At 40.7% G+C, this 24,138-nt stretch overlaps 2 protein-coding genes across 2 annotated transcripts in view; one reads left to right on the forward strand and one right to left on the reverse strand.

Moving 5' to 3' along the window:
• The window catches only part of GPR39 (G protein-coupled receptor 39), an 82,936-nt gene extending 67,891 nt beyond the window's left edge, over positions 1-15,045 (forward strand). The window contains exon 2 of the mRNA XM_075181263.1: positions 13,318-15,045. Coding sequence (XP_075037364.1) covers positions 13,318-13,823 — 506 coding nt within the window. The 3' untranslated portion in view covers positions 13,824-15,045. The remainder of the gene's footprint in view (positions 1-13,317) is intronic.
• A 1,167-nt stretch (positions 15,046-16,212) lies between these two features.
• Positions 16,213-24,138, reverse strand: part of LYPD1 (LY6/PLAUR domain containing 1) — a 74,487-nt gene continuing 66,561 nt past the window's right edge. The window contains exon 3 of the mRNA XM_075181264.1: positions 16,213-16,662. Coding sequence (XP_075037365.1) covers positions 16,427-16,662 — 236 coding nt within the window. The 3' untranslated portion in view covers positions 16,213-16,426. The remainder of the gene's footprint in view (positions 16,663-24,138) is intronic.

Here is a 24,138-nt window from a genome sequence, read left to right on the forward strand (position 1 = left end):
TGTATTCATCTAGATCAGCACCTCTGTGTGTAATATCTGTGTAAATGTCTGTCTTCGTCTTGGTAGAAATCCTGTAACAATTTAAGTGCAATTAAGTGGGGCATGATAATTATATGTAATCAGTGTGTGTACTTTACCAACAGTACAAATCTGAGACCCAAGAAAGTGGATGACTAATAATAATAAAATAATGTACATCCAGGATACATGGAGTAATGTTCTTTATGTATCAAATGATTGTTAAGGTGTTCATATAACATCAAACACAATCAGCCTTTTGGAGCTTAGGCCGCATCCTGCGCTGCACAAATATTGTAGTCAGATAATTACTGTACTAAAGGTCAGACCGTCGTTATGTTCAGCTGGTCCTAATGAACATTGTAACATTGTTTAGAGCCAGATCAGATATTGCTCAGCATCGGTGACCAATCAATAGAAATAGAAGACTGCTGCCAATTGGGGGGGGAGGGGGGTTACAAAAGGTGATGAAAGTACCAGTAAAGTGTCAGTCAAAATATCAAATGTATGGTAACAATTGGCAGGAATCTTCCGAATGAACTAGGATCAGTGATGTTGGAAGAGAATTATGATATAGTGGGTTTAACAGAGACTGAATAAAAGTCGGGACTGGCCAGTGATTTGGGGAGATTATAGCTTGTTTAGGAAGGACTGAGGGAAGTGATTTGTGTCTATGCCCAGCAGGAATAATCTGTTCATTTCTTATTGGTAGATATATGGCAGTAAAAGCCGCAGTAACGCGCGGATTGAGGTTTGTTGTTACATTATTACAAACTGAAGCCAAGAATTTTTTTCTGTTTTTTTAACTATTAGTTTAAAAAGTGATTTGTGGCAAATTAAGCCAATTTTTGTTTAATCGTATAAGACTACGGGCTCATCCAGTGGTAGATGAACCAACTAGAGGAGAAGAACTGCTGGATTTCCTATTACTATCTAATAGAAGAGATATTATATAATGTACAGGGGTCTTTATGGGACAATGATCACAAATTGGTAACGTTGGATTTCAATAAAAATGTTTTATAAGAGACCAATAAAGACTATGAATTTTGAAAGGACAAAACAATCAGCTGAAAGAAAGTGAATCCTGTATAACTGTGACAACATGTTGCAAATGGTGTTCAATGAAAGTAATAGTCCAGTAAGACGTGACGATGCCTCACCTGATGGGCTCCCTTTATACCCCACCGGAACAGACAGAATTACATAGGAAACATGCTCATTGATGGATAATTACTGGTACTAATGCTGGTGGAAGTGCTCCTAAACCATTCATCAAAGGGCTCTGCCACAGTGATGGGGCACCCATGAGAAAATTCTAATGGCCCAAACGTTGGGTGGATCAGTGACCTACTCCCAAGGAAAGCTGGCAGAATTAGGGGCCTGATTCATTAAGGGTCTTAACTTGAGAAACTTCTTATTTCAGTCTCCTGGACAAAACCATGTTACAATACAAGGGGTGCAAATTAGTTTTCTGTTTTGCACATAAGTTAAATACTAACTGTTATTTCATGTAGCACACAAATACTTGATAGCTTATTTGTACACTGAAATTTAAAGTTGATATTTGTGTCCTACATGAAAAAACAGTCAGTATTTAACTTATGTGCAAAACAGAAAACTAATTTGCACCCCTTGCATTGTAACATGGTTTTGTCCAGGAGACTGAAATAAGAAGTTTCTCAAGTTAAGATCCTTAATGAATCAGGCCATAGTTTATACTTGCCAACTCTCCCGTAAAGTCCGGGAGACTCACGAAATTCCGGTCAGTCTCCCGGACTCCCGGGCGAGCTGGCATTTCTCCCGCATCCCGAAATGAACTTACTAAAATGACGCGATTCACCCGGAATCACGTCATTTTGGCCCCGAAACCCGCAATAAAAATCAGCATTTTGCTTAAGGCGCGATTCAAGGCACCCCGCCCCGCCCTCTAGCCCCGCCCCTCTCCCGGACGTAGCCTACTGGAAGTAGGCAAGTATGCCCTAGTTTGTTTTTATACTACACCATGACCCGCAAATTGGGGTTCAGTTCTGTGAACTGTGGTTAATGGAGCCTAAAGCTGGAATATGGCGTCAGAGGGGTGCTCAGGGGTGTAAGGTCTAGTAATATAAATGTAATGTAAAGAGCTACTGACCATAACAATCCTCCTGATTCCCCCAGTGGTTGTTTCCATATTTACTCAGTGTTCTTTATTTACATTTGAAATCCCGTCCCTGATATCAGACATTAATGAGGCATGAACTACACATATGATGGTTACTACTGAGGTACAATAAGATCCTTTTACCAGTATCTTATGTTTTCTATGATAAGTACAATAGATGATTTCTCCCCTTAATAACATTTATTAATGTAACATTATAATCAGACTTTGAGCACAGTGAATAAACTGTTAAGCTGTATTTACTGCGGGGCCTTGTTCCAGTCACCCTGACAGTGGGGGGAAAGCTGTAGAAAACTGAGTGATCTTAGGCCTCTCCGCGGTCAGACTAAGCTGTTCCTTCAAGCATTGAATGGACATTGAAGTAGGAATTAGTCCTGATACAGATCACAGCTGTTCCCTGCAAATCGCTCTCTCTCTGTCACATGTGGGCTCCATAGAGGTGCAGAGCTTGGAGAAATGAGCTTGTAGAGTTGAATGCTTCAGGCAAGCTGTGCTGCTCTCATTTATATGAGAGCTGTGAAATGTTGTTTTATAGACCCATGAAATGTATCTTCTGTGTTTTTACAGGAGACCATAGGAAGGAGTTCAATAATAGCTGTCATTGTAGGTAATATCCAGCCATGAACAAACATCATCATCATCATCATCATCATATGTTTGTAAAACAACACAAAGCTCTGTAGCGCTGGCCCAGCAGGGTTATAAGTCATATAAACTACAAGCAGACTAGATAAACACTGATAAACTTTCCAGGTAAATCCTCAGAGCGGCCAGATGCTTGGTCACAAATGATTTGAATTGACCAGATCCCCTGACCTGCACCAGCTGCTCCATAAAATAAGGTATTTGGGGACCATGGAGAACATTTCTTGCACTTAAATAATAAATCTCTCAAATATACAAACTTGCTGCGATTGGTTCCCAGACTCTTCCAGTCCTCGTCATGTAGCGATTGTTGTGTGTTTGGTTTTACAGTCAATCATACACCTGCAATAGTTTTATTTAGCCTCCTGATTGCTTCTATTCCCCCATAATCTGGGGGTGCCAGGGGGCCCTGCCTCAACTACCCTTTTCTTTAGTCCCCCCTCTTCCCCCCATCCCCACCCACAACACAGAGACAATAGGAGTTGTGTTTCAGGAGTGGACACTCAGAGGGGGTAGTATCAGTTGGGGGGTAGGTTAGGTTATAATTAAGAGGGGGTTTTAAGAGAGTGGTTAAAAGACTGAAGGTTGGGGGGGAGTCTCCTCAGGTGGGGTAGGGCGTTACACAAGTAGGGAGCAGCACTGGAGAAGACTTGAAAGTAGAAGTCAGAGGTGGTTACCAGAGAGGAGAATATGTGCAGCTCACAGTGGATGTGAAGTTTGTGATGATGTCAGATAGATATACGTGAAGTGGTCACAGTTTTGAAGGTGAGAGTGCGAAGCTTGAATTGAATTCTGGAGCAAATGGGGACCCAGTGCACAATGGCGCAGTGGACATGGAGCAAAGATAAAGGAAGATCAGTCTTTTAGGATGGATTGTAATGGAGAACAATGGGTGAGAGGAAGGCCAGACAATGGGAGGTTGAAGATAATGAGAGAATGGATAAATGAGTTTGTAATGTCCTGTTTGAGAAAGGAGCCTTAGACTTTGTCAATGGTTTAAAGGAGGAAGCCACAAGAGAATGCAGGGACTGGATGCATAGTGTGAAGGCAGAATGAAGGATGGCACCAAAGCTTTGGGAACATGGGGTGATTGTTGTACCATAAGGGAGGTAAGAGGAGGGGTAATATCACTATGAGGAAGGAAGATGAGGAGCTCTGTTTTGGACATATTGATTTATTAAGAAACATAAATCCCGATACCTGCAGAATTTTGCGCATGCCCAGAACTGAACCAGAGAATGCAGCAACATTCAATTAATCTGTGACCCTTACTACAGTCTACAGCCTATGATTTCATGGGGGAAAGGGGAGGGAAGGGGTGTTTGCCCCTTGTCAATAAGGGCGGCCAAGCTGGAGTGCACATAGCACCATCCAATTCCAGGTAGGTCCCAGAGGTCGTGTCTCTTGCTCCAGCTACAGGTCTCCTGTGTATGCCGATTACTAATGATCATGGTCACGTGGAACAATGTAAAAATGCATTTTATGTACAGTAGAAATTAATAATATCGTAATACATTTAATGTAAATAACTTTTTTTTTTCTCTCAAAAGGTTTTTATTAAGTTTTTAGTAAAAGAATATGTAACAAACATAGCAGTTACCACAGAGTACAGTGCATAATGTAGATCCAATAAATCAGTCAGAACTGCCCATAAACCATCAAAAAAGTAACAAAAAACAATAACACAGGAAACATTCAAGTACACATAAGACAGAGACTGGAGGAGGGAGACAGAGAGGGGGGCAGGAGTCGGAGAGTAAAATGCTTTGTAATTAACATATTATTAACAGGTGACTTTAATTAAATAGCTTTTTCTGTGCATTCTTTTGGGACTTTATATCCCACATAAGTGTTGGACGTATCCTGCAGTGTCTGATAGAGCAGAGCGGTCCTAGACCCGTATTCATCACCAGACGTATCCTCACATCCGCTCCTTGTTGAATACGGACAATATGTTTGTTCTGTGTGCTTTAAAGAATGAGGGCCATAGAGTTTTAGGTAACATTGAGACATCCGGTTGGAGATGGAAAAGAGGCATTTGGGGGATAACTCTTCCAGATTGGGGGGGGGGGGGGCTGTTCCACTTCTGGGGAACACTTCATAGGAGTGTGGGCACCACCTAGGATGCCCATAGAGCTTTCACTACCCCTGTTCTTACTACATAAATCTCAATAGACGAGTGATACAGATATAAGAATGATTAGTTAATGTGAATACGCTCCTGTTCTCTACAAAGAGATGAGAGTAAGCAGTGCAAAGGCTGATGGAAAAAGCAGTTAAGTCGCTTGTAATACTGGTGGGTTTTCAAAGCTCACTGAGAGCAGTTGGATATCTGCTTATTAACTGTGTGAGGACGAGATCTCAGTGTCACACTCCAATGACTTGTCATCCGCGTCTTCTAATCAGGAAAGATACTGCTGCTTTTGCCTTTTAATATTAAAATGGAACAACCAATAACAGACATGTGACTCAGCCGTCCTACATTAGCCATGTACAATGCAAATAGATTTAGAACATTCAGTGTGATTTGCACACTGCCAAAAGACATAAATTCAGCTCAAATATGTGCTCCATTATGTTAAAGCTGATTTCACATTTAATGTTCTGAGCCTTGAAGCTGCAGCCATGAATCCTCTGACAGAAATTCACTCAGAAGTTGGAAGCATCAGATATTGTGGGTTAAATACAAACACATCTCTGAATAGGCAGCTGGGAGAACAACCTCAGACGCTACAAGGACACAAACAGCTCATTTTTCACTCGACTTAATCACAGCAAATACCCAGAGCCTTAAACCAAAGAACTTAAAGAGGAGAAACCAGAGCAGCTGACAAACATTGCGGTGGAGAAGAAATGGCGGATAAACCACTAATTACAACGCAATCCAATCCTCACTAAATCTGTGTGTGATCCTTTTAATGCTGATAGGAGAGGAGTAAAACACATTATACAAAGTAGACCGCAGATGCTTTTATTTCACACACATGCACAACACAAGCAACACACACACAACACATAGAAACAAAACAACACATACACACACTACACATACACACATGCATAACACAAGCAACACACACACACAACACATAGAAACAAAACAACACATATACACACTACACACACCATGCACGAACACCACGCACACACACACACACGCACACACACACACAAACAACACATAGAAACAAAACAACACACACAACACATAGAAACAAATCAACACATATACACACATACACAACATGCACACACAAACAACATACACAACACATAGAAATAAAACAACACACACACACACAACACATAGAAACAAATCAACACATATACACACTATACACATACACAACATGCACACACAAACAACATACACAACACATAGAAACAAAACAACACATACACACACTACATACACATTGTAAAACAGTTTTGCCATTTAATATTCCTGTATGTCAGTCTTCATAAACTGATTAATGTCCTGAGGTACTAGGGCTAGATTTACTAAATGGCGGTTTAATGAAACCACCAGCTTTCGGCAGTTTTAAAACCACCGGATTTACTAAAGGCCAAAACGGCAAATTTTTTCATTGCATTATGGGGACAATATTATTGGGACATATGAGTATATAATTATATTAAATGGTCAATACTATTTGATTGTTAATGGGGAATATAATTATTTATGATGCACACATGTGGCATTACATAATGCACCCATAATATAATAATACAATAATGTTGTCACCTTTATATAATGAAAAATAGGGGCAGCACGGTGGCTCAGTGGTTAGCACTGCTGCCTCACAGCACTGGGGTCATGAGTTCAATTCCCAGCCATGACCTTATCTGTGAGGAGTTTGTATGTTCTTCTCGTGTTTGCATGGGTTTCCTCCAGGTGCTCCAGTTTCCTCCCACACTCCAAAAACATACTGGTAGGTTAATTGGCTGCTATCAAACTTACCCTAATCTTTCTGTCTCTGTGTCTATATTAAAGAATTTAGACTGTAAGCTCCAATGGGACAGGGGCTGATGTGAGTTCTCTGTACAGCGCTGCGGAATTAGTGGCGCTATATAAATACAAATAAGATAATTAGAAATGATTTAAAACCCATTGTACTCAGATCTGCTAAGTTCTGGTGTGTTCGGTTCTCTGAGCATCTCTAATATATTGAAGATTAATTATATACACATCGCACATGCTTTTTTAATATATATTAGACTGGAGCCTGTATATATTATCCAAGTATAATTTAAAAATTTGAATATATGTAAATTTGCATCCTGTGGTAATTCTTAGTGCAATATTACAAATACATATTCTGAAACTATTAATTAGAGGGTGAATAGATGTATATCTACAGTTATATGGGGTGTAATATAATGATACATTCTGTCAGTTCTTCCACCACATTAAAGCATATGAAGGGTCAATAATACATTTGTTATTACATAATACACTATCCCGTGTTATTCCCATTTTCCCAGAAGAGAGAATCCAGCTGTTATACCAGAAGAAAACACATTATTGGTTGGGTCTCTGGAGAGTCTGAGGTCTGGAGATCAAATTTACAGAAAGTGATGAACAAGTCTGGATATAGATCCTGTTAATTGTGTAATAGAAACACAGGGCGATGTCTATAGGAGTCCAGTAGTTACACTGGTGTTAAATGAAGTCTGTGTTCTATTCAACGGGAGATAGATGACCCCCATGTTATACAATGTAGAGCATCTTTTAATTGTCTCCCCTTCTATTATTGATAGGGGAATGGATCTGCGGGACCAGTATGGAAATAGAGTTTGTCCCTATTTTTCCCGTCACTGTCATGTGACTACAGCCTGTCCTGGTCTCTCCATAGATGTATCTCACTGGCACTCTTTATATTTTCATTTATTGAAGTGAAGAACCTCTGACATTGTGATCTGATATAAAAGTGCATTGAGTTGACCTGTCTGATCAGGACTCTTACTGCAGCGCTGGACACCGTCCATAAGGCTCATTTTTTAAATGACTTTTTTAGCTGATTTACAGAAATGGATTTGATACACTTTACATTCATAGTTATATTAAACTAACATGTCCTCTATTATTAGAGGTAAAATGCAGCTTTATAAATTATACGTAGCAGCAGTGACCATTACTATGGGACACGTGGTTCAGGGGCCACTAATGTGTGGTATCATTACCTCACCCAGTGGCGGTGTGTCTGTTGGTGGGGGGAGCTGTAAGAAATAAAAATAAAAAAATTCTCCATTGCCACTGACTGCCGGGCGTGACGTCATCAAGTCACGCCCGACAGTCAGTGAGGAGCGCCGCAGCATGAAGACAGAAGAGAAGAAGAGAAAAGAAAAAAAAGAACCTAACAAAAGGTAAGTAAAGAAACTGAGAGTCAACGGGAGGAAAACAGAAAGGGACAGTGCTATAAAGAAGGGGCAGAGAGGCACAGAGGGAAAAAAAGGGGCAAAGAGGCACAGAGTGAATAAAAAGGGGGGGAAGCAGCATGGAGGGCGCAGTGTGAGCATAAGGGGGCACAGTGTAGTTGTGAAGAAGGGGCACAGTAATGTGTGTGTGATGGCACAGGGGGCTTGTGGTAATGTAGTGTGAGGAGTGGTGGCTAATTAATGGGCGCTATTTTGTTTGTAGGGTGATGGGAAGGCAATTTAATAGTGGGGATTATTAATTTAAGATTGGGTGGTTTGGGGGCTATTGAATGTCGGGGTGAGTTTGGGGAGAATGAGGTCTATTTATTAAATGTGACTATGAATTATTTAATGGCAGTGATGGTTGCGGGAAATAGGTATTGCTGGGGCTGTTTGCATGAAGGGAAATAGGTTTATTTATTGAATGTGAATACTATTATTTTAATGTTGGGGCTGGAGGAAGGCCTAATTATTAATCGTGGGTGCTATTGATTTAACGCCGGGTCTGGCTGTAATTTTCTAAATGTAGCCATTTTTTTTCCCAAATAGGTCCTTCTACATTCCAGGATCCAGATAAGCCGCAACTAAAGCAACCAGCAGCCACAGGTGGAGAAAGTGAGAAGAACAGGTAGGAGAGAGCAGCAGAGTGTGTGAAATGTTGTGATTCTAGTAGGGACAATGGCAATTTTTAGTGAGTGTTGTGCCCAATGTAAGGTGCAGGCCAAGACTGAACTCTTTCTGTACACACTGCATTCTTCCTATACTACACTGTGGTGCTAGATGTCCTGAAAGTCAGGAGTGCTGGGACATATGTGACGCTCTGGTGAATTCAGGACCTAGTGATTTTGATGTTCTAGCCACGCCCCAACGGCGCATTGACACGCCCCCAAATGTATGACCACACCCCCATATATTTTTTTAGCTTACTCGACTATGAGGGGGCCCCATGAATTTGTTGTACCGGGGCCCTGAATTCCTCTTGGCAGCCCTGCCAAGAAGCAAAGGTCTTCAGACCCTTCTCCACCTAGGAAGTGCCCTATTCCACAGAGACCGAATCTTCAGCAATTCCACCCAAAGCAATTCCTGGGTGGGAACCTAATCTCTACAACAAACCTAAAAAATGTTTTAAAAAAATCACCCTGTGTAATCCTCCTAGACTTAGGGAGCCAGCGCCCATGACGGTACCCACAGGTCAATGTGGAAATAACATGCAATGCTGAAAAAATGGAAAAAAGTGTTAACATGTAATTAATGTCAATAAGATCAAAATTATAAATTATTCTAGCTGCCAAAAGACCAGGGCAACAAAATGTGTGCATAGTGCAAAAAGTGCTTGGTGTCCCCTTCACAGTGGCTGACTGACAGGGCACCCCCCCCCCCACCATGCCTTGTGCTTTCCAGCATCCAACCATTCAGCTCTTGGCCAGAGGACCAGCGCAGCCTTTCTACTACTGAGGGGGCCCTTTCATAACCTCTCTGATGAGGTATTACATCGTTAGAGGAATAACTCAGCTCAATCTGTTGTTACCTAAATAGGCAGCAAAATCCCTTAAGTGGTTACAACAGAACTGTGTAGGGAGAGAAAGCTGACTCTTTAGTAAATAGACTTAGATAATGACACCCCAGCAATGTTATTTCAGGCTTCTATAGTAAACTTTACAACTTGAAAAACTCAACAGAAGATCCCTAGACGTTTACAGTTTCTCTCGTAACTCCCCAAGCTCTCCAGCCGCAAATCTCTGAGACAGAAACAAAACACTATCCAGTTAATGAGGTCCTCCTCAGCCCTTGATACAGATGGATTTTATGTCCAGTACTATAAAAAATTGGGCAATCAATTAGCCCCACTCCTTACTGATCTACTTCAATTATCTTATGTCTTACAGTGGTTAATGTCCTGTTTGCGTTTTTAAGATTGACCTAAAATTAAAGTTTTCCACCCGGCAAAGTAAGGTTTGTCTCTGGCCCAACAAGACCTGGACAACACTTGACTTGATCCACCACATACGTTTCTCCAAAACCCCCTCATTATTAATTAGTTCTTGATACTGAAAAAACCCTATGATTGCATTGCTTGACTTTTTACATTGACACCTTAACAGCTTTAAGTCTCCTGGGGTAATTCCTGATGGGATTCAGTGCACTCTACCACAGCCCTTCAGTCAGTCCTTGTGAATGGGGAAAGGGAAAGGGAATTCTTAAGGCTACCCCCTCTCACAATATGAACATCTTGACCAGGCTTTGATATTTCTTCCTAACTCTACCAAATAGAGCCACTACTAAAATATTTTCTTCCTAAATCACATGTTCTTAGTGGTTGCCTAGGTTAGGTGGACTGGGAGTCACAAATTTTAAGAAGTACTACTGCGCAATCTGATTGGTGCATGCACACAGTGGCACTCTCCATGGGGCAAAGCTTTGGGCAAATATCTAGTCGGAAGCATACGTCTTATAATCTTTACTATGGCTGCATCTGCGGCAGAGAACCTCAGATGCACACACTCATCCCATAACTCATCACCTGATCCCATCTCCTTCTCTGCTGATACCTATTTGGTATAACCCAACATTCACCCAGATTTTTCTATATTAACATTTATTAAATGTTATATTGCTAATGTTACATTTCGGAAAGATCTGAACTATTTTCCCCCTTTTTGCAAATTTATAATCATTATATTCTCTCCTAAACATCTTTCACCTATAATTATAATTTAGGCACTTTTACCAGTCCTCCTTTGGTCTCATCAGTTCCAGAACCCTTGCTGCTATTGAACGGGGGCCTGATCTTAATCGATATAACTCATAGCTCCTCTCCTTTTTAAGCTATATTTGAAGTAGACGTAGGGCTGGATGGATATTTGGCAGGACCTGCAATCCTCCTTCAATGTTCCGATCAAGGAGAATGCTTACAAGCTCTTATACTGCTGGTATCAAACGCCAGAATATATTCCAACATTGGAAGGACTGCTAACAGACTGGCAGATTTGCTGGGACTGCCCCACTCCAATAATTTTGGTCAGAAGTGAGATCTTTATCATCATTTTAGCTGGTGTCCATTCAAATGGCAGATACATTTTCCTCCACCTCCCAGTTCCTAACATACTTAAGCATCTAAAATCCATCGGCATGTCTTCAGAAAGGCCAACTACCAAATAATAAGGTCCTGGAAGAAACCAAATCCCCTACTCTCACTGCAGTCGTCAAAAGAATCTAGTACACTCATTAAAGGTAGTGAATGATCAGTGCATTCTGAAATTCATCATCATCCTTCTTCAAGACATTGTTGGCGGGGGTGCAATATTACAAATTACCTTTCCCCGTTTTTAATGCACGTCTATGTATAAGCTTTTTAGTGTGTACTCCTCCTTGACACACTGATGGACCTGAGAGATCCCACCCTTCCATGTCTCCACTCAATCTCCATTCTTAAACCCCTCTATCTTCTCCACCTCTTCTTATCTTGAGATTAGTACAAGTTTATTTTGTCAGGATTGTTTCCACTGTGTCTATACTCTACCATGTTTATGATGTACTAATTCACAAACCTCCGACCCCCTCTAAGTGTACATACCGCTAGAGATTACTCCTCTATTACTCATCACGTTATAGAGCCAGGATATCTCTGTACTCGAGCTGCTCTAAGTATACAAACCGCTAGAGATCACTCCTCTATTACTCATTACGTTATGGAGCCGGGATATCTCTGTACTCGAGCTGCTCTAAGTGTACATACCGCTAGAGATCACTCCTCTATTACTCATTACGTTATAGAGCCAGGATATCTCTGTACTCGAGCTGCTCTAAGTGTACATACCGCTAGAGATCACTCCTCTATTACTCATTACGTTATAGAGCCGGGATATCTCTGTACTCGAGCTGCTCTAAGTGTACATACCGCTGGAGATCACTCCTCTATTACTCATTACGTTATAGAGCCGGGATATCTCTGTACTCGAGCTGCTCTAAGTGTACATACCGCTGGAGATCACTCCTCTATTACTCATTACGTTATGGAGCCGGGATATCTCTGTACTCGAGCTGCTCTAAGTGTACATACCGCTGGAGATCACTCCTCTATTACTCATTACGTTATAGAGCCGGGATATCTCTGTACTCGAGCTGCTCTAAGTGTACATACCGCTGGAGATCACTCCTCTATTACTCATTACGTTATAGAGCCGGGATATCTCTGTACTCGAGCTGCTCTAAGTGTACATACCGCTGGAGATCACTCCTCTATTACTCATTACGTTATAGAGCCAGGATATCTCTGTACTCGAGCTGCTCTCACCCATCTGAGCTGAATCATCCTTCAGCGCAGATAACTTTTACCTCCTCTATTATGTACTAATTGTTTGATGTCTTCAATAAAAACAATTTGAAACAAAATGTTATAATTTTGGTACAATAATGGGTGAGCATAAAGTACGGTGAGAGGACACATGGAAGAATATACTTTAGGGAAAAAACACAACTTAATTGTGCATGGACACATATATATCACAAAGCATCTAACATGATGTTAATGGCATATGAAATGGAAAACATGGTATGAATACGTCTTTGCTCTTACAACGCCATATTTTAGAACGTTTAACCATTTTGACACCTTAAGAAATATAGATTGCTATTATTCCTATGACATTATGGTTTCCACTGAGAGATTCCTCCTAGACACACTTTTCTGTACTTATCTGAGAAATAATCAATGAGAAGATTTAGCCATTTGGTTACATTGCTGTAGAATGAAGCTATAATGTCAGGGGTGAGAATCACAGCCCCCTCCTCACACACATAACAATGTTGCCGTCATCTGAGCTGTTTAGATCAATAAACATAATTCTGAAAATCTATTCTCACTACAACATAGTTTTATGCTCTGCGCTAAAGCTACATTTCCAGTGTAAATGAGGCTACAAGGTGACTTTGTACAGTGCCTACTGGCTGCACCTTATTGCAGAGTCTATGATCATTTACTGTCAGTTTGTTACGGTGAAGTACGGTCATGTACATATAGGTGTATGAGAGAAAAAAAACATTTCTGTGACGTGTTTGTCTCCTCTACACAGGTCTCATTGTTCTGACACTGGCTGTTTGCTGGATGCCCAACCAGGTCCTCCGGATCATGGCTGCCAGCACACCAAAGCAGGAATGGTCTATCCGTTACTTCCGTATCTACATGACGTTGCTTCCAGTTGCTGACACCTTCTTCTACCTGAGCTCTGTGGTGAATCCGCTTTTATACAACATCTCCTCCAAACAATTCAGAGATGTCTTCCTGCAAGTTCTTCGATGCCACCTCACCCTGGAACATGTCAACAAAGAAAAGCTTCGGAGAGTTCATCTGAACTCTGCTGCCAACAGCACCCACTATAAACGTCCTCTGATTTCTATGTCCTTAAAAAGAAATCGTTCATCTAAAAGTACTAATGACAATTTATGCAGCACTTTTAAGAGTGACCCTGGACATGAGAGCAATGAAACGCCTCTGAAATCACTAGGATCTGATACAGAAATAGTACTACAAGCACCAGACAGAGCTGGACGCAATGGTGTTAGTGAAAGTGAAATCTGAGCGGTTTTCATTGTAGAATATTGTTTCAGGTGTATGAACAAGATTCCCAGTTATATCCAAACATCTACTTGTGCTTTTATTATTATAATAGTTTATTTATAGTGCCAACATGATGACAAGGTGAGGATAGTAACACACACATTAAGGACACAGACATGCAGAGACAGTGACGGTTCAGGTTTATGGACCTGTTCTTCTGACCCCAACGTAAACTAAGAACCAAATTCACATAAGTGACGATCAAAAAATTATAATAATATTAATTGTAATTAGCTCAGGATAAGATCTGTGAATATGACGTTAAATAGTCTTTAGAATTATTTATTGAAATGATTTTATTTACATTTACACAGGTAGTCTGTAACGTCTGTCAGTTGGACAATAAATCTGCCATTTTTATTACAGCATTCAACACAGTTTTTGGGGAATTTAACCCCAAAATCTTCAAGTCATAGAATACTGACTGGAAAATGTATTTCTGGGTCTAGGTAAAGGTCAGGAGCTCCAAGTCACCAATTCTCCAATTATACCTCTTATCCAGGGCATTTGTACACGTCTTAATGGGTTCAGCTCTTCCAGGCTCCTTCATGTCAAATTAAATCTAATTTGTGTGTTCTATATTGTCTGAAGATTTTAGCAAATAAAGTGAAAAGCAATATTAATACTGGACAGAAGGGGCACAAAGGAGGGGAAAAGTTCAACCAAAACATCCCATGAACAGGAGAACAGGCAGCATCTCATCTACAGGTAAACCTCAGGGAAATTACAATTTAAAGCAATTGATGGTCATTTTTTAGTTTATGTCTAATAAACGCTTCTACATTTTGAATCCTTCCCTTCAAGGATCTCCTACAATTTTCTAGCTCGATACAATCACTATTTTCCACTCCCTGATTTCCCAGAATGACATTTGTCATGGTCCAATCTGTGACACTTTCAGTAGATGAATTCCCTTTTATAATAATTCCTTTTCCCATATTTTACACAACAATATGTACCTAGACACAGTATTTCGTACTATCACGGCACCTACCAGGACTTTGTGTGTATTAAACAAGTGTTCGATACAGTAATTCATGTTTTAATATTACAAAAAAATCTGTATACAGAATATAGAACTTAATATGCTTGTTCAGATAACAGAGGTAAAGATATGTTACTGTATAGATGGATTTATTCATGAAAACATTTTATATTCTGCAACAAATTGTTCAGTATAATAAACCACTTTATTTTGTTTTACAAGTCGCCCTGCATTTTTTCTGCCATTTTAATTAAAGTGTGGGATGTTCTTATACGTTTCCTTCAAATCTGAACTTAAAACAAGATTTTCACTGTAGATAGTTAGTGCGGGGTCCTCGGATTACTGGGCTATGTGCACTCAGCCCAAAAAGAAACGTGGACCTTTAACTGTTAATTCTAGATAGATAGTTAGGTGGATAGATAGATAGATAGATAGTTAGGTGGATAGATAGATAGATAGATAGATAGATAGATAGATAGATAGATAGATAGACAGATAGATAGATAGATAGATATTAGATTAATAGATAGTTAGATAGGTAGAGATAGATAGATATGAGATATATAGATAAATAGATATGATTAATAGGTATATAGATAGATATGAGATAGATAAATAGATATGAGATAGATATATAAGAGAGATATATATTAGATAGATAGACAGATAGATAGGCAGCATGGTGGCTCAGTGGTTAGCACTTCTGTCTCACAGCACTGGAGTCATGAGTTCAATTCCTGACCACAACCTTATCTGTGTGGAGTTTGTATGTTCTCCCCATGTTTGCGTGGGTTTCCTCCGAGTGCTCCGGTTTCCTCCCACACTCCAAACACATACTAGTAGGTTAATTGGGTGATATAAAAAATTGACTATAGTCTGTGTGTCTGTCTGTCTGTCTGTGTGTCTATATTAGGGAATTTAGACTGTAAGCTCCAATGGGGCAGGGACTGATGTGAATGAGTTCTCTGTACAGCGCTGCGGAATTAGCTATATAAATTTTGGCGCTATATAAATAGATGATAGATAGATAAATAACTGATTGTTCCCACCTACTTGCTCAATAGGGAAAAATATGGGCAACTGCACCCCCCCTCCCCCCACCAAAAAAAACCCCCAAAAGACCCTGCAGGTATATGACCTCAGATTTGACCTCTAGGAATATGACAGAGTGTGACCATTTCATGTGGAGGGTGAATGAGTGACATATGGTAGAGAGCCTGATATACCGAGATTCGGATAAGGGAGCGCTTACGCTACAATAGGTGATATTTGAGCCATGTGGTGACACTAAGAATTCTCATGTGTGGACAATGTGCGGAGAGAAGATGGAAATGATTGAGGAGTCACAGAAATAATGTGCAGACAGTTTGTACCCACGTATTCTGTGCGCGCAGAGAATGGCCTTTATTAAAGTGCAGTTTTAAAATACAAGTGAAGATTATTTTTACTATAACCCAAAGAAAGTATAACAAAAATATATTTTTGGTGACCTGTCATGTTTGCCTAGGAAAAAAAGCAACAAGACTTCTTTTCCCTGCCGAGGAGGTAAAGCAGGGATTAGTCCTTCACTAAGGATCCACTATAGCTGGTTTGTCATCAGCACCAGCACAAGTGACACAAGTATGGTCAGGATACCTCTGTGCAGCTTCATGGCAGAATTCCTGTTCCTCCTGGTTCGGGGTCCATTGCAGAGAGAGGTATCACAACAGCTGATGCAGACTGAATTGACTTTACCCGGGGTGCAGAAAGACTGGTACCCAGCAGAGGCAATGAGACAGGCAGCAGATGAAGCACATGACTTGCGATACAATATCCCTGGAAACACAAGAAGAACAAATTACTTGCTGATCAGAGAAACGTTGATCTGTGAAATGAACTATTGATATTCTGCAAGATAGCAGCAGATCCCGTACAGCTGCTTCTTAACTATTGAGCTGACGGAACCTCTCCATGATTGTTTCATGAGCAGCATAATATGCTTTGAATGAATAAACACCAGCGCGTTCTAAGGGATGTGACTGTGAAGGTCACACTATTATCTAATACTCGTGTAGATCATTTATTCACTAAAGGAAACATATCAGCATTATTTTGAAGTAGAATTATTCTTTTGTGCTGTGTTACATGCTCTATATGTATTTTAAAGCAGTGATTTACAGGACAAGATCAGTAAAACAATATAATAAAAAGATTATGAGACAGACAGATTCCTAAAATCTGGCATACAGGGGCAGTCGTGGGGTGAGGATGACCCACTTATTATATATAACGTTGTGTCCATGTAACAGACTGTCATTTGGATACAACTATTGTTAGGATACATATAATATTATTGACCCTTGAATTGTAATAATGTGGGAATGGCTATAACCTCCCTGCATTGGAGCAATTCCTGCTGGATTACATTCCGCAGGTTACGTTAACAAAAGCCAAAGTGTTTAATAATCTAGGGCCTGATTCATTAAGGATCTTAACTGAAGGAACTTCTTATTTCAGTCTCCTGGACAAAACCATGTTACAATGCAAGGGGTGCAAATTAGTTTTCTGTTTTGCACATTAGTTAAATACTGGCTGTTATTTCATGTAGAACACAAATATGAACTTTAAATTTCAGTGTACAAATAAGCTATCAAATATTTGTGTCCTACATGAAAAAACAGTCAGTATTTATCTTATGTGCAAAACAGAAAACTAATTTTCACCCCTTGCATTGTAACATGGTTTTGTCCAGGAGACTTAAATAAGAAGCTTCTTAAGTTAAGTTCCTTAATGAATACCATACTTAATAATTCCCCTGATCTCTTTTTTTTTTTTACCTATTTTAGTTCTTGTCTGTATTGACTATTTCTCTGTACATTAAGGAACTTGTGTTTCATCATCATAAAAATAAATATGAATGACTTTTTTAAATTAATTTCACAAGTTATAAAAACAAGTTGTATACCTGTGTTCCCTACTGTACAGCGCTGCGGAGCACTGTGGCGCAGTACAAATCTACGATAAGAACAACAGTGAAGAGAAAGTAAGTATACGTCATCTGTGTCTGTTGAACAGAGCTGTGTTTTAGCTACAGGCTTGTTGGAGAACGAGTGCTGGGACTCCAGGCTGTCACCACCATTGTTTATTTGTAAGACACCACAAGCAGCAGCCTCGGACTGTCAGTTACACATAAAACAGAACATCCGATGTTGATGAAGGTGCAGTCGTGAGACAGATGTCATCCGACCCTGCTCATAAGAGCTTACAGTCTAGAAAGAGAAGGCAATGCTAAGATAATAGCCAGTGGGACAGGAGGAGAGATGGTACTGGGGCTGGAAGAACATGCAGAAGGGGAGTATCAGGTTGGGGATAGACTGTAGTGAAGAGGTGGCTTCTGAGTGAGTGCTTAAAAGAGTGATGGTTAGGGAAAGAGTCTGGTTAGGTAGGGTAAGGTTACATACAAAGGGAGCAGCATGGAAGAATTCTTGAAGAGAGGTGCCAGAGAGGAGGCAGATGGAAGAGGGTGAGAGTGAGTGTCGGAGTCAGTGTAGGAATTTGCAGAGTGGTGCAGCAAATGTGGAGCGTCGAAAGACGAAGATCAGTTTCACCACAAATTATAGATAGGAAAAGATGGGTAAGGAGAAGGCCAGAGAGCAGGAGGTTACAGTAATTAAAGTGGCAGGTAATGACAGAATGCATAAGGGTTTTGGTAGCATTCTGAGAAAGGCCATCTGGATGTGTGGAGTAAAGCTGAGGGCGGAGTGAAGGATTAGACCCAGACAGTGGGTGAGTCTAACTGGGTGGAGTTTGATGTTTTAAACCATGTGGGAAACTAGAGGTGCGATAGTGAAAGTAAGAGATGATAAGCTCCGTGTTGGAGATGTTGAGCTTTAGGTAGTGTTGGAACATCCAGGTGGAGTTGGCAGAGAAGCAGTTGGACTTATAGGATAGAAGATGAGAGAGGACAGGGGAGAAAGGTAGATATATGTGTTGTCTGCATAGAGGTTTCAGTGGAGGCTTAAGGCGGGTACTAGGTCGCTGACAGAAGAGTTATAAAGAGAGAAAAGCAGAAAGTCAAGAACAGAGTCTGGAGGAACCCAACAGACAGAGGGAAGTGGAGTGGAAGCATTTAGTGTGTACAATGGATAAAAAGAATGTAATTAAACAAAAGTAAATTAGCTACATGCCTATCATCCTGATTGTCATATTAAACAACAAATGGAGCAGGAAATGAAATGTTCTTCAGTGAAGTGTAAGATACATTTGTATAAACAGCTATATAGTGCCCTGTAACCCCATTGTATGCAAACAGCTTCTCATATGGAAAATCGTCCATTAAACTGCACAAACCAAGGGCCTGAGTCATTAAGGCAAAAAAGGAGTAAATGTTCTCTGGGACAAACCATGTTACAATGCAAGGGGTGCAAATTAGTTTATTATTTTGCACATAAGTTAAATACTGGCTGTTTTTTCATGTACCACACAAATACTTGCTAGCTTTATTATACACTGAAATTTAAAGTTGATCTAAGACATGTCCTGCCCCAACTAAAAATATGTCCTCACATTTTTAATTTACCTCCCCCTCCAATGCAACATGGTTTTGTCCAGGTGCAAATGTTACTCCTTTTTTATGCTTTGCTCTCCTTAATGACTCAGACCCCAAATGTATATCTACAGTTCTGCCCTGTGGTTCTTCTTGGAGTTGATTAAAATGTGAAATACCTTAATGGTTGTCACATTAGAAGTGTTTGCGTAGATACCACTAGATGCCACCTGACACTGTATCTGTGTATGGCTGCCCCTTATTCTATTACAGGTGGAATAGGAGGTAAAACTGCCTCGGTCACCAATATAAACGCTTTGCAGAGTTTCCTGTGAGACGACGCTATGGCCGCCTTTACGTCAAGTGACAAATATGCGCATTTGCTGAGCTGTATTACGGTACGTATTGCGATATCCTGCGTTCTGTCTCCTCAGGTGCTGGATGTTTCTGGACATTTCTCTTAACGTAAAATCCATCTTTGTTGCACCAACAGGACCACTTTCACACATGTAGAGCGCACTCTGCCATCTCTCTCATTATGGCAGATTGACGTATCACTATGCCAATCCCGCAGCAACCTGCATAGTTTCATGTGCTAAGATTTCCCTATCTGCGTTTCACTGTACTTAGTAATGCACATTACCTTCAGATAGTCCCAGACGTGCACGGAACGAGGGATGGGAAGCGTAAGCCGAGGACCGTTCACATGATAACGGCACAATCAGAGGTATAAGAACCAAACATATGCCTGTCAGCAGCCATAACTAGTGCTCTTCCCCAATGCAAGATTTGAGCTGCTGATGATGATGAGTTTTACAGCATAAAAATAAATAAATGAATTTAGTATCGTGACAGGCTGGTCTGGCCATACTATAATAGGGAAATCTGTTCTCCGAATTCCCCAGTGAGGTTCATTGTGATGTGGACACGCCGGACCCACAGCTCGGCCACGGGCCAATCACGGCGCCCGGCCGCGGGCCAATCAAGTCGCTACGTGATTTGCCCGCGGACGGGCTGTGGGTCCGGCGTGTCCACAGTGACTATACCCTGCATAGAGTCTGGCTGCAACTAACCAATCAAAACAAAGCTGCCCCCTGACCTGTCATTCACGTCGGAGCTCCGTGTGGGGCAGCTGTGAGTTGTCCATATGCTTTTTTCTTCCTTTTGAATTAACAGTTAGAAGAAAGAAGAGGATCCTCGTGGAATTAGGTGATTAATAAAATGGTGAATGAGGGATTGGGGAAGATTTTTTTTAATGGTATCTGTTTAACAGTATTTTTTAATGTGGCACTGCTCATACATAATATGCTTAAAGTATTGGTACTGGTTGAGGCTTTTTTGGGGGAACCCACATTGTTTGTCTCCCCGCAGCAGCGGCTAGCAGCCCAGACTATAAGCACTGGTACATAGCTCACTTCTGGGTGGGGGGGTGATTTTTTTTTTTTTAAATCCTACATTAAAAAGCCAGTCATCACCAGGGTAATAATGATGCCCTGTGTCCCTAGTGTGTGGTCACATCACGGTGCACTTTAAGCGTATCATCTGGTGCAGACATATTTTACACAATATGCTCAGTATCACATATGGTTATATAATACACACATACTTTTAACATGGCAATCATGAGAGATAATTTGGGTAACCCAGGAAGACATCCTCAATGTCAACCCATTTCTTCAGCCCAGGGTTTAACGTGCTCAGACATGATTTGGCTGAGTTGAATATCACAGTATTTGTGAAATATGGGTTAGTCCAGTCCACTTGAGATCACAGGTTTTCAGGATGTATCTCCTAATTCCATGTATCTTACCCAATGGGGTCCAGACTGAATGGCTACAACCCAATATCATGTCTTTCTGGGATTTGGACTGATGTGAATAAAAAGTGGTCCCTCAATTCACCAAGCAGACCAGCCTCAGACATGTGTCCATTAAACCTGTGGTTGTAGGAGATGAGCATTTCAGGACCTAGTTTATCCAAGGTCTGAGATGAAACTTCTCCTACCAGAAGGTATAGTTTTTGAATTTTAAATAATTACAAGAAGAAATGGAAAAAATAGGTAATTACCTAAATTAGATGTTGGCTCTGGTCATGTCTTGTTAGCCTATAAGAATAATGCATCGTCTCTCAGCATTTCTGGGTACAACAACAAAGTGCAGGGAACATGAGTCTTGTCTGGTCCTTCTCTAAAGGGGGTAAGACGGAGAAGAGGAAGGAGAGCACAGAGAGGTAGGAAGTTTAGAGCCCTAAGGGATGTAAAATGAAGTGAGTTGTTGAAGTTCCAGCTGGTGATCATACATAATATGCATTGAGTACCGGCTCAGATTGCAGAGAAGGGATCTCCCTTATTTTGGTTCCTGTACACTGACCTGTTTCCTATTTGATCAGTTTAAAGGGAAACTCCCATTTATATATATTGCTGTGGTCCCAGAATGGTTGTTTATCTAAACTTGTGCCTCTAAGCAACTTGTAATTTATAATCTTCAAAGAACATATAGGGTATAATGATGATGGAGTGACGTACTGCACCATGCCTTATTATCACAGGATGGTCAGCAAAACTGTGAACCAGTGAGTGAGCAGACGTATAACATATACTTCCAGATTATCAGGTTTGGTACAGACACATATATTATTCAGTCTTTCACAGTTCTCCAGTTCTTATGTTTAAGGTTTGAGGAAACTTATTTCAATATGTAAATAATGAATTTCACATTTCAATCTGCCTCATTTTAAAATTGCTGTTCAAATTCTGCTGTATGTTTAGATAGTGAAGAAGGGTTGTTTTTAAGGTCTGCCACGGCGCTCCGAGATTCTGTACCAACTACTCCCTAATTAGTTCTTGTAAAGTGAGAAGAAGGCCCACACTTGTGGCTGGTGCTGCTTCTAGCGCAGCATCTGTATCTATAGAGGGTTGGGATAACGGACAGGGATTATTATTATTGTTTGCTTGTCTTAATGGGTGAAATAGGAGAAGGTGCAGCTTTTTCACCTTCACTGTGTATTTCTGCAGGTTGATGTAACAAGGGGTTAACAGTAAATAATTTAGGATGTAGTAAAATGTTCCTCTTGTGGTGCATTGACCGATCTGCACTTTGATGACAAATTTTAAATACCGAGCACAGTATAGATTTTGTCCATGTAAAAGAGTGAGATAAAAAGCTCTGATAGATGCGGCCCATTAGAGTGATCCCTGAATTTGCAGGATCTGAGCAGTATATTTATCGGCATGGGGAGGAGGCCTATTTAAGGTTGGGTACACACCACAGAAAATTTCTCCTGATGCGTCATCTTTAACGATTTTACCAACGACAAAAAAAAAGTCCCGATCAGCAATTGATTCCTGTGTACACAATATACATGTTTTACAAGATTCACCTTCAGATCTGTGCTCTTCATCTGTCATAACCATCGGCTGAAATGATGGTGACTCTGTACACTCCATAGAGATCTATGGACACTGCCGGTTGTGAGTGCAGACACACTGCAGGATTGGAATGATATCAATCCATTGATGAACGAGATTTTTAGTCCGGTTTAAAAATCAAATCAAATGATACGGTGTGCTTTGGTCCGATAATAGGCTGAAAACACTGTAATGTATACCCAGCCTAAGAAGGATTACTGTGGCACCTCAGGGTGACAACACACGGAGATATTGCATAAAAAAAAAAAAAAAAAAAAAAGTTTTATTTATTTATTTATTTAATTAATTAAATAAAGCAGAATGGCATCATCATCATCATCATATTTTTTTCTTACTATTCTGTAACCATGTTAAACATTTTTTTTTTTCTATTAATTGTTGAAAGTGGAACTGGACACAGTGTCAGGGCACCGCCCACGTGTGACGCGCAAAATTGCAGAGGACTCCTCTTACCGCTGCCAGTCGCGGAGCTGAGTATCTCTGATTGATATTCATCAAATAAGTTGTTCATTTTGAAGGATAGCAGTTTTTTCTACGTTTCTTTGGGAGATTCCAGCCACTGCAGAGGAGCATCAGACCATCAGACAGGGATTCTCCCTGCTGGTCAATAAGAGAAGGTCATTCAGGTCTACACAATACAGAAAGTTTATTCTTGGCCAGTTAAATACAGTCCTCAGCAAATGAGAATTTAAATTGACCTTATCTAAGCAAAAGTTGTAGGGCAAATCACATATGGTAAAATAGACTATTTCTGAATAGTTTACGAGCTGTAATATAATTGTGGTACCCCAAAGCCCTGTTGAACAGCACAGAGGAGTGCATAAATGCTTTTAAAATGCAGGGCTACAAGGGGTTAAATTGTGCTCCTGAAAACTTGTGCCCAGGAGTGATTGACAGGAGGAGGATGAAGGCCCTGATTGGCTGGGGGAGTAACAGGAAGAGGATGTGCAGGAAGGAGGGAGAGAGCAGCATGGTAGAAGGAACAAGGGGGAGAACGTGCAGCCGAGCAGAGACAAGAGTGAGCTGCTGCCAGAACTGTGACATTGCCAGCAAAGCGGACGGAGAACAGCTGGGGACACGCAGTGGGCGCCAAAGACAGTCCCCACTAACTGCAGACCCGTCTCAAGGTAAAACCCTCGCCTGCAGTAAACTGCACACACCACAGTGTCAGAGGGAAGAGTGATGAGAGAATCTATCCAAAACTGACATTGCATTCTTGTACAAGGAAGGATTGTGAGGGCTTTTCCCCCAGATCATACCTCTACACAGGCTGCAGGGAACAATTAAGACGGTCGTTTCAGCTATATCCTGTGTGTGTGCTGATAGAGATTCATTGACT

This window comes from Mixophyes fleayi, chromosome 7 (assembly GCF_038048845.1).
Source record: "Mixophyes fleayi isolate aMixFle1 chromosome 7, aMixFle1.hap1, whole genome shotgun sequence".
Taxonomy (NCBI): Eukaryota; Metazoa; Chordata; class Amphibia; order Anura; family Limnodynastidae; genus Mixophyes; species Mixophyes fleayi.